A 15386-nucleotide genomic window follows, 5' to 3' on the forward strand; every position below is an offset into this window, starting at 1 on the left:
GGATTGGAAAACTGCCAATGTCACACCCTTATTCAAAAGGGGAGGGAGTCAAAATCAAGTAACTATTAGGCCAGCGACCTTAACATCTTCAGTGGAAAACGGTTCGAGTCCATTATAACGGATCCAATAGCTGAGCATTTCGAAATACATAATATAATCAAACAGAGTCAGCACGGTTTCATGAAGGGTAAATCATGCCTGAAAACTTTATTGCCCTTATTCGAGGTGATAACGCGAAGGCTAGAGAGAGGGGGAGGGGTGTGTGGGGAGGGGGGGGGCAATAAATGTAATATACATAAATTTCAAAACTGTGTTTAATAAATGAATGTACTATTGCCATGTTTGCAGATGACAAAAAATAGGTAGAAAGGCAAGTGGTGAGGATTACAGAAAATCCACGGAGGGACAGAGAATGTGAGGTTAGACACTTTGGGAGGAGGAAGAACATAGGTTAGGTGGATTGGCCATGCTAAATTGCCCGTAGTGTCCTAATAAAAGTAAGGTTAAGGGGGAGGTTGTTGGGTTACGGGTATAGGGTGGATACTTGGGTTTGAGTAGGGTGATCATGGCTCGGCACAACATTGAGGGCCGAAGGGCCTGTTCTGTGCTGTACTGTTCTATGTTCTATAACGGAATATTATTTAGATGGAGAAAGACTGGAGAAAGCTGAAGTAACGGTGGAATTGGGGGTCCTCAATCAGAAACCACAAAAAACAAGTTCTGCAGGTAATATGGAGACAAATTGAATGTTTATTTCATTTATTTCAAAGGGAATAGAATATAAACATGGGGCAGGCTGGCTAAAGCTATACAAGGCATTCCCGTACCGGACTCCACGAACAGGCGCCGGCAATGTGGCGACTAGGGGCTTTTCACAGTAACTTCATTGAGCCTACTTGTGACAATAAGCGATTATTATTATTTAGTTAGACTACACCTGACACACTTTGAATAGTTTTGTTGCCCTTATCTGAGGAAGACAGATTGGTTTTGAAGGCAGTCCAGAGACGGATCACGAGGTTGATTCCGAGTATGGAGGGATTTTCTTATGAGCTGAGCTGAGGGTAACTTTGCTGTTTTGTACTTCTTGGAGTTCAGAGGAATAAAGCGACCTAATTGAGACAAGATTCTCAGGGGAGCTTCTTTGGATAGACGCTGAGAGGTTGTTTACCCCTGTGGGAGCGTCTCGGAGCAGTGCAGGATCACAAAGTGAGGGTTCTCCCATTTAAGACAGAGATGAGAAGGAATTTCCTCTCTCAGAGGGTCGTGAAGCTGTGGAGTTATTTAACGCTGGGGGCTGTAGATTCTGGGTCGGCGAGTACGTTCAAGGTTGAGGGAGACATATTCTAAATCAGTCAAGGCGTCAAGGGATATGGGCATAAAGCGGGAAAGACGAATTGAAGATTATCACAGCAGATCAGTCATGACCTCACTGAAGGCTGGACCAGTGTTGATGGGCCCAATGGCCTACATCTGCGCCTAAGTCTTGTGGACTATGGTCTCGCTCCATCTAAACCCAATATCGCTGTTTTCAATTCATTGTTCATTCATCTGCATATCAATTTCCCCCTTAAACTCTAAATGCCCAGAGTATTTAGTTAGTGGAATTACCAATCAGAATGGACCATAAATACACTGAATACTAAATACTGACCGCTGCACTGACACGAGAAATAGACACAATGACTCACTTATTGCTTCAGTTTCACCGCTCACCTATTTTTTTGTGGATTGAAATTCTTAAAGGAGTTGGCAGGTCCTGATGGCTCGCCACACAGTCAAACACAGCCCCACTCAGCCAGGCTTGTGTCGAGATGTTTAATTTGCTGAGCACGCTCTCAATATCTGCCCCTGGCTCGTCTGCAATCCCTGATTTCAGCGGCTTCTTCGCTTCACTCCAGGACACGTTGACTCCATAAGGACCATTCGAAATGACGCAGGTTAAGGTTACAGTCGCCTCCAGTAAGACCTGTTCTATTGGTGGTGGCAGTATTGTTACTGAGGCGTCAGTGCAAACGGAAGAATCTGTGATTGAAAACATGAAAATTAACCCAAGTTTCATCTTCACAATCAGGACAGCAGGATTCAGCCTTCACTCTCTAAATGGGAATAAAGCAACTTCGAAATATCAACCTCTGAAGACCGCCGTTAATCTTCGATATACAATAGAAAACCAGCGTGTTCTGTGAAATATATTATGGAATCATAGATCACTACAGTGCAGAAGATGACCATTCGGCCCATGGAGTCTGCACCGACCCGCGAAAGAGCACTCTACCTTGGGCAATTCCTCATAACCCCACCTAATCTTTGGACATTCAGCGACAATTCAGCATGACCAATTCACCTAACCTGCACGTATTTGCCTGCGGGAGGAAACCAAAGCTTTTGGAGGAAACCTGTGCAGAGACGGGGAGAAGGTGTAAACTCCACACAGTCACCCGCCGTCAGTATTGCACCGGGTCCCAGGCACGGTGAGGGCTCAGTGCTAACCACTATTGTGAAAATCGTTTAGCCCCGGTATCATTTTAATGAATCAGTATTGCAGCATTCCCAATGCGATTCATAATTCCTGATCTCTGGAGCGCAGTCATGAATGCTAATTTATAAACAGGCTGGATGAACTTTTCAACACTTTCCCCCCGGAATTGTTATCAATAAAGGATTCAAGACATTCACTGCCTCTGACATATAATCAGCTGTTTCGGAATAAAGCTGACATCAAGTCCACCTCACTCACTAAATGACTTCAAAGTTGAGAGAAACATTCTTTGCTGTTCTGATCAAATCCTGAATGGTGAGCAACCCTAATGGAGCTTACATCAGAATGAAACACAAACCACATAGAAGTTATTCTGTGCTTTGTACTAACTTCAGTAAATTCCTGATTTGGATTAACATCAGAATGCAGGATGATTTATTGTTTCCTCTGTTTGTGTCTCTTACCAGACGCGGTGATGTTGTGACTTTGGGTGACCCGTCGATGAATGACCTGGCAGGTATAGACCGCTTTGCTGAACCATTCCCCAGCGGAGACTGTCAGCCGACTGCTCGCCGAGAAGTTCCCGTTCACTTCACAGGCAGGAGAGGTGACAATTCCTGAACCCATGGCTTGTCCATTCTTCAGCCACTTCACCGTCATTGACTTTGGACGGAAATCGTTGATTGAACAGACCATGGTTGCAAATTTCTTGCTTGAGATTTCTTCACTGGAACTCACGGTGAGGAGAACATTTGGATGGATGTCAGGTAGAGGGCCTTCAGGAAACAGAAATTAGACATTTCTTGAATAAGATGTTGTGACGAATAAAATTACTCATTGTATTTTAACAGTTTCTCTGTGGTCACTATTTCTCGCAGGAATCAGACCAAGCAGAGAACCATCAATGTGTTATGACCAATGATGTGAATAAAGTAATCAAAGCGTCTGTTTCTCACAGATTCCACAACACTTACATTTAATTTCAATGCTCTTGTCTGAGCCGCTGTGTCGAACCTCACAGCTGATTTTCCTGCATCCCCCCTCTGACTCGGTGATGGTTAACTGGCTGCTCAGGGTGTAGGTTCCCTTCTTGTTTCTCACTGACGGGTATTTCTTAACTCCAGTGGTGATCGGCTGCCCATCTTTCTTCCAGGTGAGGCTGGTGATTTCTGGGGTGTAGTCCATCGCCAAACAGGCAAACGTTACGGAGCTGTCTGTGTTGTGTTGCTGACAGGAGGAGACCAGGCTGTAGAGAGTGGGCGGAGACGGTGTCGCTGGGAGAGAATGGCCCATTCAACAAGTTAGACTCTGGTTTTCGTGATTTATACGTAACCAAGCATTTCATAATTTGACTAGAACTATCCTAACATTTACCGATTTAATCATACATCCACATTGAATCTTCTATCAGTTCTATCGTTGTGAATCACCTACTTTTTGCCCCCTCTTTAGAAACCCACATTTCTTTCTCCATCTCTATCGAAAGAAACACATTTTGATGTAATCTGAATGGTGTAACTTTCATTGGATTGAAAGAGAGGAGCAGAGCGTTTTCCCCGTTATTTCAGTCACCACGTAATATAAAATGCAAATGAGGCCATAGTCCCGGAGACTGCTCTCTCTTTCTGAGAGCTGACTAATGGTGGTTTAACCTGAGGGTCACCACATCTCAGGCGAGGGGCAAGGTTACAGCCGGCACAGCAATTGAACCCGCGCTGTTGGGATTGATCTTGATCACGAACCAGCGGCCCAGCTAACTGAGCTGTGTACGTCACAATCCAGCTGAGCTGTGTACGTCACAATCCAGCTGACTGAGCTGTGTACGTCAAAGTCCAGCTAACTGAGCAGTGTACGTCACAATCTAGCTAACTGAGCTGTGACGTCACAATCCAGCTGACTGAGCTGTGTACGTCACAATCCAGCTAACTGAGCTGTATACGTCACAATCCAGCTAACTGAGCTGTGTACGTCACAATCCAGCGAACTCAGCTGTGTACGTCACAATCCAGCTAACTGAGCTGTGTACGTCACAATCCAGCTAACTGAGCTGTGTACGTCACAATCCAGCTAACTGAACTGTGTACGTCACAATCAATTTGTGTTAAAGAAGTTGTCTCTTCATTTGTATCTTTGCAGTTTTGGGAAATTCCCTTTGTTCAAACTGACTGATGCCCCCTCCTCTCTCCATCTCACTACCTCACTACCAAACCAGAGAATAGTGGCTTTGCTTCAAAAACACCTTCGGAATGCACATTTATATAATTACAACAAAGCTCTAAATTTGAGTAAGCGTAACATTCTCTTATTTTAGGATTATTAACATAAACAGCGGGAGGCGGCCATTCGGTCCGTCGAGCCTCCTCCACCTTCACTAAGATCCTGGCTGTGCTGATTGTGGTGTTAACTCCGCATTCCGCCTGTCACTGGGACCGGGCTGTCTGCGATCCCCCCACTCCCCGCCCCGCGCTCTCTGAGCCTTCCCCCATCTCGCTGCAGTTCCCGCTGGTTTCTGCACCTTTCACACGCTCCCTTCACTTTCTTGCAGTTCTCTGCTCTTTTCCGCGGATCTCTGCACTTTCCCTCGACTCTGCATTTTCTCCGGCTATTTGTGCTTTGCCCATGTGCGTTGCACTTTTCCCAGTTCATTGGGCTTTTGCCGGTTCCTTGCACTTTCCGCGGGCCCGTTGAGCTTTTCGCCAGTACTGTGCCCTTTACCCCGATTCTTGTCGCTTATCGCCCACTCCATGGACTTTCTTTCATTTCTCTGCGCGTTCCCCCGGTTCTCTGCGCCTTCCCCCGGCTCTCTGCTCCTTCCCCCGCCTCTCTGCTCTTTCCTCCGCCTCTCTGCTCTTTCCTCCGCCTCTCTGCTCTTCCCCCCGGCTCTCTGCCCCTTCCCCCGGCTCTCTGCCCCTTCCCCCGGCTTTATGAACCTTCCCCCGGCCCTCTGCCCTTCCTCGGCCCTCTGCTCCTTCCCCCGGTTCTCTGCCCCTTCCTTCGACTCTCTGCGCCTTACCCCCGGCGCTCGGCCCCTCCCCCCCGGCTCCCTGCCCCTTCTCCCCCCCCCCTCGGCTCTCGGCCCCTTCTCCCCCCCCCCCCCCCGCCTCGGCTCTCTGCCCCTTCCCCCCCCCCCCCCCCGCTCTCTGCCCTTCCCCCCCGGCTCTCGGCACCTTCCCCCCCCCCTCCGGCTCTGGGCCCCTTCCCCCCCCGCTCTCTGCCCCTTCCCCCCCGCTCTCTGCCGTTCCCCCCCTCTCTCTGTCCCTTCCCCCCCGCTCTCTGCCCCTTCCCCCCGCTCTCTGCCCCTTCCCCCCGCTCTCTGCCCCTTCCCCCCCCCGCACTCTGCCACTCCCCCCCCGCTCTCTGCCCCTTCCCCCCCCTCTCTCTGCCCCTTCCCCCCCTCTCTGCCCCTTCCCCCCCCCTCTGCCCCTTCCCCCCCTCTCTGCCCCTTCCCCCTCTCTGCCCCTTCCCCCCCTCTCTACCCCTTCCCCCACCCCCCCCGCTCTCTGCCCCTTCCCCCCCCCTCTCTGCCCCATCCCCCCCGCTCTCTGCCCCTTCCCCCCCCCGTTCTCTGCCCCTTACCCCCCCCCCCCGCTTTCTGCCCCTTACCCCCCCGCTTTCTGCCCCTTACCCCCCCCCCCCCGCTTTCTGCCCCTTACCCCCCCCCGCTTTCTGCCCCTTACCCCCCCCGCTTTCTGCCCCTTACCCCCCCCCCCGCTTTCTGCCCCTTACCCCCCCCCCCCCTCCGCTTTCTGCCCCTTACCCCCCCTCCGCTCTCTGCCCCTTCCCCCCCCCCGCTCTCTGCCCCTTCCCCCCCCCCCGCTCTCTGCCCCTTCCCCCCCCCCCGCTCTCTGTCCCTTCCCCCCCCACCCCCCCCACCCCGGCTCCCTGCCCTCCCCCCCGGCACTCTGCCCCTCCCCCCCCCCGGGCTCTCTGCCCATCCCCCCCTCCGGTTCTCTGCCCCCCCCGGCTCTCTGCCCCTACCCCTCCCCGGCTCTCTGCCCCTCCTCCCCCCCCCCCCCGCTCTCTGCACCTTCCCCCCCCCCCCGGCTCTCTGCCCCTTCCCCGCGGCTCCCTGCCCCTTCCCCCCACGGCTTTCTGCCACTTCCCCCCCCCCACCCCGGCTCTCTGACACTTCCCCTTCCCCTTCCGCTCTCTGCCTCTTCCCCACCCCCGCTCTCTGCCCCTTCCCCCCCCCGCTCTCTGCTCCTTCCCCACCCCGCTCTCTGCCCCTTCCCCCCCCCGCTCTCTGCCCCTTCCCCCCCGCTCTCTGCCCCTTCCCCCCCTCTCTGCCCCTTCCCCCCCTCTCTGCCCCTTCCCCCCCTCTCTGCCCCTTCCCCCCCTCTCTGCCCCTTCCCCCCCTCTGCCCCTTCCCCCCCCTCTCTGCCCCTTCCCCCCCCCTCTGCTCTGCCCCTTCCCCCCCCCTCTCTGCCCCTTCCCCCCCCTCTCTGCCCCTTCCCCCCCCCTCTCTGCCCCTTCCCCCCCCTCTCCTTGCCCCTTCCCCTCCCTCTCCTGCCCCTTCCCCCCCCTCTCCTTGCCCCTTCCCCTCCCTCTCGTTGCCCCTTCCCCTCCCCCTCGTTGCCCCTTCCCCCCCCCTCGTTGCCCCTTCCCCCCCCTCTCGTTGCCCCTTCCCCCCCCCCTCTCTCTCCCCTTCCCCCCCCCTCTCTCTGCCCCTTCCCCTCCCTCTCTTTGCCCCTTCCCCCGCCCCACTCTTTGCCCCTTCCCCCCCCCCCCGCTCTCTGCCCCTTCCCCCCCCCGCTCTCTGCCCCTTCCCCCCCGCTCTCTGCCCCTTCCTCCCCCCGCTCTCTGCCCCTTCCCCCCCCCGCTCTCTGCCCCTTCCCCCCCCCCGCTCTCTGCCCTTCCCCCCCCCGCTCTCTGCCCCTTCCCCCCCCCCTCTCTGCCCCTTCCCCCCCCTCTCTGCCCCTTCCCCCCCTCTCTGCCCCTTCCCCCCCCGCTCTCTGCCCCTTCCCCCCCCCCTGCCCCTTCCCCCCCCCGCTCTCTGCCCCTCCCCCCCCCTCTCGTTGCCCCTCCCCCCCCCCGCTCTCTGCCCCTCCCCCCCCCGCTCTCTGCCCCTCCCCCCCCCGCTGTCTGCCCCTTCCCCCCCCCCCCGCTCTCTGCCCCTCCTCCCCCCCCCCCCCCCAGCTCTCTGCACCTTCCCCCCCCCGGCTCTCTGCCCCTTCCCCCCCGGCTCTCTGCCCCTTCCCCCGGCTCTCTGCCCCCCCCGGCTCCCTGCCCCTTCCCCCCACGACTCTCTGCCACTTCCCCCCCCCCCCCACCCCGGCTCTCTGACACTTCCCCTTCCCCTTCCGCTCTCTGCCCCTTCCCCACCCCCGCTCTCTGCCCCTTCCCCACCCCGCTCTCTGCTCCTTCCCCACCCCTCTCTCTGCCCCTTCCCCCCCCTCTCTCTGCCCCTTCCCCCCCCTCTCTGCCCCTTCTCCCCCCCCCTCTCTGCCCCTTCTCCCCCTCCCTCTCTGCCCCTTCCCCCCCTCTCTGCCCCTTCACCCCCCCCCTCTCTGCCCCTTCCCCTTCCTCTCTGCCCCTTCACCCCCTTCCTCTCTGCCCCTCCCCCCCCTCTCTGCCCCTTCCCCCCCTCCTCTCTGCCCCTTCCCCCCTCCTCTCTGCCCCTTCCCCCCCCCTCTGCCCCTTCCCCCCTCCCTCTCTGCCCCTTCCTCCCCCGCTCTCTGCCCCTCCCCCCCCGCTCTCTGCCCCTTCCCCCCCCCCCCCGCTCTCTGCCCCTTCCCCCCCCCCGCTCTCTGTCCCTTCCCCCCCACCCTCCCCACCCCGGCTCCCTGCCCCTCCCCCCCGGCACTCTGCCCCTCCCCCCCCTCCCCGCTCTCTGCCCCTTCCCCCCCCCGGCTCTCTGCCCATCCCCCCCTCCGGTTCTCTGCCCCCCCCCGGTTCTCTGCCCCCACCCGGCTCTCTGCCCCACCGGCTCTCTGCCCCTACCCCTCCCCGGCTCTCTGCCCCTCCCCCCCCCCCCAGCTCTCTGCACCTTCCCCCCCGGCTCTCTGCCCCTTCCCCCCACGGCTCTCTGCCACTTCCCCCCCCCCCCACCCCGGCTCTCTGACACTTCCCCTTCCCCTCTCTGCCCCTTCCCCACCCCCGCTCTCCTGCCCCTTCCCCACCCCCGCTCTCTGCTCCTTCCCCACCCCGCTCTCTACCCCTTCCCCCCCCGCTCTCTACCCCTTCCCCCCCCCTCTCCCCCTTCCCCCCCTCTCTACCCCTTCCCCCCCTCTCTACCCCTTCCCCCCCTCTCTACCCCTTCCCCCCTCTCTGCCCCTCCCCCCCTCTCTGCCCCTCCCCCCCTCTACCCCTTCCCCCCCCTCTCTGCCCCTTCCTCCCCCCTCTCTACCCCTACCCCCCCCTCTCTACCCTTCCCCCCTCCTCTCTGCCCCTTCCCCCCCGCTACTCTGCCCCTTCCCCCCCGCTCTCTGCCCCTTCCCCCCACCCCGCTCTCTGCCCCTTCCCCCCCGCTCTCTGCCCCTTCCCCCCCGCTCTCTGCCCCTTCCCCCCCCCGCTCTCTGCCCCTTCCCCCCCCGCTCTCTGCCCCTTCCCCCCCTCCCTCTCTGCCCCTTCCCCCCTCCCTCTCTGCCCCTCCCCCCCCTCCCTCTCTGCCCCTTCCCCCCCTCCCTCTCTGCCCCTTCCCCCCCTCCCTCTCTGCCCCTTCACCCCCTCCCTCTCTGCCCCTTCCCCCCCCCCGCTCTCTGCCCCTCCCCTCCCTCTCTGCCCCTTCCCCCCCCTCGCTCTCTGCCCCTCCCCTCGCGCTCTCTGCCCCTCCCCTCGCTCTCTGCCCCTCCCCTCGCGCTCTCTGCCCCTCCCCTCGCGCTCTCTGCCCCTCCCCCCCCCCGCTCTCTGCCCCTCCCCCCCCCCCCGCTCTCTGCCCCTCCCCACCCCCCCGCTCTCTGCCCCTTCCCCCCCCGGTTCTCTGCCCCTTCGCCCCCGGCTCTCTGCTCCTCCCCCCCCCCGCTCCGTGCCCTTTCCTCGGCTCTCTGCCCCTCCCCCCCCGGCTCTCTGACCCTTCTCCCCCCCCCCCCCCCCGGCTCTCTGCCTCTTCCCCTCTCCACCCCCCCCCCCCCCGGCTCTCTGCCTCTCCCCCCCCCCCGGCTCTCTGCCCCATCCCCCCCCCCCCGCTCTCTGCCCCTTCCCCTCCCCCCCCCCCCCACCCGCTCTCTGCCTCCCCCCCCCCCCCGGCTCTCTGCACCTCCCCGCCCCGGCTCTCTGCACCTCCCCCCCCCGATCCCTGCCCCTTCCCCCCCCCTCTCTGCCCCTTCCCCTCCCCCACCCCCCCCCCCTTTCTGCCCCTTCCCCTCCCCCACCCCCCACCCGCTCTCTGCCTCCCCCCCCCCGGCTCTCTGCACCTCCCCCCCATCCCTGCCCCTTCCCCCCCCCCCGGCTCTCTGCCCCTTTCCCCCCCCCCAGCTCTCTGCCCCTCCCCCCGGCTCTCTGCCCCCCCCCCCGGCTCTCTGCCCCCCCCCCCAGGCTCTCTGCCCCTTCCCCCGCTCCGGCTCTCTGCCCCTTCCCCCTCCCCCCCCGCTCTCTGCCCCTTCCCCCCCCGCTCTCTGCCCCTTCCCCCCCCCGGCTCTCTGCCCCCCCCTCCCTGCGCCTTCCCCCCCCCCGCTCCCTGCCCCTTCCCCCCCCGTTCCCTACCCCCCCCGGCTCTCTGCCCCTTCCCCCCCCCCCCCCGCTCTCTGCCCCTCCCCCCCCCCCCCGGCTCTCTGCCCCCCCCCCCCAGGCTCTCTGCCCCTACCCGCCCCCCGGCTCTCTGCCCCTTCCCCCCCCCGGCTCTCTGCCCATTCCCCCCCCCCCCGGCTGGGCTCTCTGCCCCTCCCCCCCCCCGGCTCTCTGCCCTTCCCCCCCGGCTCTCTGCCCCTCCCCCCGGCTCTCTGCCCCTTCCCCCCCCCCCGGCTCTCTGCCCCTTCCACCCCCCCCCCCGGCTCTCTGCCCCTCCCCCCCCTCTCTGTCCCTTCCCCCCACCCCCCCCGGCTCCCTGCCCCTCCCCCCCCCCGGCTCTCTGCCCCTCCCCCGCCCGGCTCTCTGCCCCTTTCCCCAGCTCTCCTCCCCTTCCCCCCCCCCCTCCCCGCTCTCTGCCCCTCCCCCCCCGGTTCTCTGCCCCTTCCCCCCCGGCTCTCTGCTCCTCCCCCCCCACCCCGGCTCCGTGCCCTTTCCTCGGCTCTCTGCCCCTTCTCCCCCCCCCCCCCGCTCTCTGCCACTCCCCCCCCCCTCCCTGCGCCTTCCCCCCCCCCCGCTCCCTGCCCCTTCCCCCCCGTTCCCTGCCCCTCCCCCCCGGCTCCCTGCCCCTCCCCCCCGGCTCTCTGCCCCTTCCCCCCCGCTCTCTGCGCATTGCCCCGGCTCTCTGCTCCTTCCCCGGGCAATCCATGATTCTTTCCAGCTTTCTGGTATTTTCTACGGCTCTCTGTACGTTCCCCTGCATCTCTGCCCTTTCGCCGCATCTATGTGCTTTCCCCCAGACTCTGGGCGCGATGCTCCGCACTCACAACGGGTCGGAGAATAGCGGGCGGCACAAATTTTTACGGCGACGCTGGTCCGACGCCCTCCCTCTATTCCCCCCACCCCCCCACCCCCCAACACGATCGCGGGCAGCGGGTACTTAACCCGCGCACTCTTTGTTACTCCGCCTCCCGGCTGGATCAGTCCGCGGGGCGGCTGAGGGGCATAACGGTCCACGCATGCGCGGTTTTCACGCATATGTGTCGCTAACTTTGGCGCGCGGGCTTAGCGAAATTCGTTAAGCCTGCGATGCCGGAGTTCACGGGGCCGCGATGCTAGCCCTGACCGGCGGGGGGGGGGGGGGGGGGTGAATCGGGTCCTGGTAACGGGCGTTAAGGCTTCCGTGAAACACGGAGCATTTGCAGAGAATCGCGCCCATTATCTTTTCGCCGCCTCTTTGTCTTCTCCCCCGCCCCAGCGCTTTCTCTTGGCTCCGGCGCCTTTCCCTGGCTCTCGCCACTCCCGTGGTATGATCCACATTCGCTCCCTTGCCCATTTCCTGAGCAGATTGAGAGAGGAGAGTGACTAACTGAGAGAGGGTAGGAGAGTGAGTGCGGGTGAGTGAGTAACTGAGTGAGGGGAGGAGAGTGAGTGCGGGTGAGTGAGTAACTGAGTGAGGGTAGGTGTGTGAGTGCGGGTGAGTGACTAACTGAGAGAGGGTAGGAGAGTCAGTGTGGGTGAGTGAGTAACTGAGTGAGGGTAGGAGAGTGAGTGTGAGTGAGGCTGTGTGAGTGAGGCTGTGTGAGTGAGGGGAGTGAGTGAGGGTGTGTGAGTGAGGGGGTGTGAGTGAGCTTGTGTGAGTGAGGAGAGTGAGTGAGGGTGTATGAGTGAATGAGGGTATGAGTGAGGAGAGTGAGTGAGTGTGTGTGAGTCAGTGAGGGTGTGTGAGTGAGAGGGTGTGAGTGAGGTTGTGTGAGTGAGGAGAGTGAATCAGGGTGTGTGAGTGAGTGAGGGTGTGAGTGAGTGAGGGTGTTAGGGTGGATGAATCAGGGTGTATGAGTGAGGAGAGTGAGTGAGTGAGGGTGTGAGGGTGTTAGGGTGGGGGGATCAGGGTCTGTGAGTGAGGGTGGGGGAATCAGGTTGTGTGAGTGAGAGTGTGTGAGTGAGGGTGTGTGAGTCAGTGAGGGTGTGTGAGTGAGGGTGTGTGAGTGAGGGTGTGTGAGTCAGTAAGGGTGTGTGAGTGAGGGGGTGTGAGTGAGGGTGTGTGAGTCTGAGGGTGCGTGAGTGAGGGTGTGTGAGTGAGGGTGTGTGAGTCAGTGAGGGTGTGTGAGTGAGGGGGTGTGAGTGAGGTTGTGTGAGTGAGGGGAGTGGGTGAGCGAGTGTGTGTTAGTCAGTGAGGGTGTGTGAGTGAGGGGGTGTGAGTGAGTGAGGGTGTTACGTGGATGAATCAGGGTGTGTGAGTGAGGGGAGTAAGTCAGTGAGGGTGTTAGGGTGGGGGAATCAGGGTGTGTGAGTGAGGGGAGTGAGTGAGTGTGTGTGAGTCAGTGAGGGTGTGTGAGTGAGGGGGTGTGAGTGAGCTTGTGTGAGTGAGGAGAGTGAGTGAGGGTGTGTGTGTGAGTGAGTGTGTGAGTGAGGGGAGTAAGTGAGTGTGTGTGAGTCAGTGAGAGGGTGTGAGTGAGGTTGTGTGAGTGAGAGTGTGTGAGTGAGGGTGTGTGAGTGAGGGTGTGTGAGTGAGGGTGTGTGAGTGAGGGTGTGTGAGTGAGGGTGTGTGAGTGAGGGTGTGTGAGTGAGGGTGTGTGAGTGAGGGTGTGTGAGTGAGGGTGTGTGAGTGAGTGAGGGTGGATGGGTGATTAAGTGAGGGTGAGTGAGGATGGGTTATTGGTTGAGCTGAGAGATTGAATGAGGATGAGTGAGGGTAGGTGTATGAGGCTGAGTGAGGGTCGGTGAGTGGGTGGGTTAATGAATGAAGACGAGTGAGGGTCGGTAGGTGAGTGAATGTGGCTGAGAGAATGAGGATGGGTGAGTAAATAAGGTTGGGCGAGCGAGGAAGAGTGAGTGAGGGTGTGTGGGTGAGTGAGGATGAATGAGGGTGGGTGATGAGGGTTGTGTGAAGGTGTGTGACTGAGGGTGAATGAGTGAGGGTGACTGAGTGAGGTTGTGTGACTGAGGGTTAGTGAGGATGTGTGAGGGTGGGTGTGTGAGGCTGAGTGAGTGAGGGTGGGTGAGTGAATCAGTGTCAGTAACTAAGATGGAATGAGGGTGTGTGAATGAATGCGGCTGAATGAGAGTGGGCAATTTATGTTGGGCTAGCAAGTGTGAGTCAATGAGTGTGAGAGAGTGATGGTGAGTGAGGGTATTATAGTCAGTGAGGGTGTTATAGTGAGTGAGGTTTGTTGAGTGAGTGAGGTTGTGTGAGTGAGGAGAGTGAGTGTATGTGAGTCAGTGAGGGTGTATGAGTGAGGGGGTGTGAGTGAAGTTGTGTGAGTGAGGAGAGTGAGTGAGGGTGTGTGAGTGAGTGGGGCGTGAGTGAGTGAGGGTGTTAGGGTGGGGGAATCGGGGTGTGTGTGTGAGGGTGTTAGCGTGGGTTAATGAGGGTGTGTGAGTGTGGGGGTGTGAGTGAGGGTGTTAGGGTGGGTGAATCAGGGTTTGTGAGTGAGGGTGTGTGTATGAGGGAGTCTGAGTGAGGGTCAGTGAGGGTGGGTGAGTGAGGGTGTGTGAGTGAATGTGAGTGAGTGAGGGTGAGTGAGGGACAGTAGGTGAGTGAGGGAGATGCAGGGAGTGTCATGAGTGTGTGTGAGTGAGTGTGTGTGAGTGAGGATGTGTGAATGAGTGTGAGTGAGTGAGGCTGGGTGAGTGAGGCTGGATGAGTGAGGGTGGGTGAGTTAGTGAGGCTGGGTGAGTGAGGGTGGATGAGTGAGGGTGGGTGTGTTAGTGAGGGTGTGTGAGTGAGCGAGGGTGGGTGAGTGAGCGAGGGTGGGTGAGGGTGGATGAGTGAGGGTGGCTGAGTGAGGGTGGATGAGTGAGGGTGGACGAGTGAGGGTGGACGAGTGAGGGAGTGGTGGATGAGGGAGAGTAGGTGAATGTGGGAGGTTCAGGGAGTGGATGAGTGCGCGTGAATGAGGGTGTGCGAGTGAGGGTGTGTGAGTGAGGATGTGCGAGTGAGGGTGTGTGAGTGAGGGTGTGTGAGTGAGGGTGTGTGAGTGAGGGTGTGTGAGTGAGGGTGTGTGAGTGAGTGTGTGTGAGTGAGGGTGTGTGAGTGAGGGTGTGTGAGTGAGGCTGTGTGAGTGAGGGTGTGTGAGTGAGGCTGTGTGAGTGAGGCTGTGTGAGTGAGGGTGTGTGAGTGAGACTGTGTGAGTGAGGTTGTGTGAGTGAGGCTGTGTGAGTGAGGGTGGGTGAGTGAGGCTGTGTGAGTGAGGGTGTGTGAGTGAGGGTGTGTGAGTGAGGGTGGGTGAGTGAGGGTGGGTGGGTGGGTGAGTGAGGGTGGGTGAGTGAGGGTGGGTGAGTGAGGGTGTGTGAGTGAGTGAGGGTGAGTGAGGGACAGTAGGTGAGTGAGGGAGATGCAGGGAGTGTCATGAGTGTGTGTGAGTGAGTGTGTGTGAGTGAGGATGTGTGAATGAGTGTGAGTGAGTGAGGCTGGGTGAGTGAGGCTGGATGAGTGAGGGTGGGTGAGTTAGTGAGGCTGGGTGAGTGAGGGTGGATGAGTGAGGGTGGGTGTGTTAGTGAGGGTGTGTGAGTGAGCGAGGGTGGGTGAGTGAGCGAGGGTGGGTGAGGGTGGATGAGTGAGGGTGGCTGAGTGAGGGTGGATGAGTGAGGGTGGACGAGTGAGGGAGTGGTGGGTGAGGGAGAGTAGGTGAATGTGGGAGGTTCAGGGGGTGGATGAGTGCGCGTGAGTGAGGGTGTGTGAGTGAGGGTGTGTGAGTGAGGGTGTGTGAGTGAGGGTGGGTGAGTGAGGGTGGATGGGTGAGGGTGGGTGAGTGAGGGTGGGTGAGTGAGGGTGTGTGAGTGAGGCTGTGTGAGTGAGGCTGTGTGAGTGAGGCTGTGTGAGTGAGGATGTGTGAGTGAGGCTGTGTGAGTGAGTCTGGGTGAGTGAGGGTGGGTGAGTGAAGGTGGGTGAGTGAGGGTGTGTGAGTGAGGGTGGGTGAGTGAGGCTGTGTGAGTGAGGGTGGGTGAGTGAGGGTGTGTGAGTGAGGGTGTGTGAGTGAGGGTGTGTGAGTGAGGGTGGATGAGTGAGGGTGGGAGAGTGAGCGAGGGTGGGAGAGTGAGCGAGGGTGGGTGAGTGAGCGAGGGTGAGTGAGGGTGGATGAGTGAGGGTGGCTGAGTGAGGGTGGATGAATTAGTGAAGGTGCTTGAGTGAGGGAGTGGTGGGTGTGGGAGAGTAGGTGAATGTGGGAGATTCAGGGGGTGGTGAGTGCGTGTGAGTGAGGATGTGCGAGTGAGGGTGTGTGAGTGAGGGTGTGTGAGT

General features: G+C 59.9%; 1 gene segment (V, D, J or C); it reads right to left on the reverse strand.

Annotated features, from left to right (window-relative positions):
* Positions 1 to 1705: 1705 nt before the first annotated feature.
* LOC119959404 lies at positions 1706 to 3667 on the reverse strand. The segment is given in 3 exon segments: positions 1706 to 2025; positions 2947 to 3258; positions 3457 to 3667. Coding segments are annotated over 3 exon segments (843 nt in total).
* Between the last annotated feature and the right edge of the window lie 11719 nt (positions 3668 to 15386).

This window comes from Scyliorhinus canicula, unplaced genomic scaffold, assembly GCF_902713615.1.
Source record: "Scyliorhinus canicula unplaced genomic scaffold, sScyCan1.1, whole genome shotgun sequence".
Taxonomy (NCBI): domain Eukaryota; kingdom Metazoa; phylum Chordata; class Chondrichthyes; order Carcharhiniformes; family Scyliorhinidae; genus Scyliorhinus; species Scyliorhinus canicula.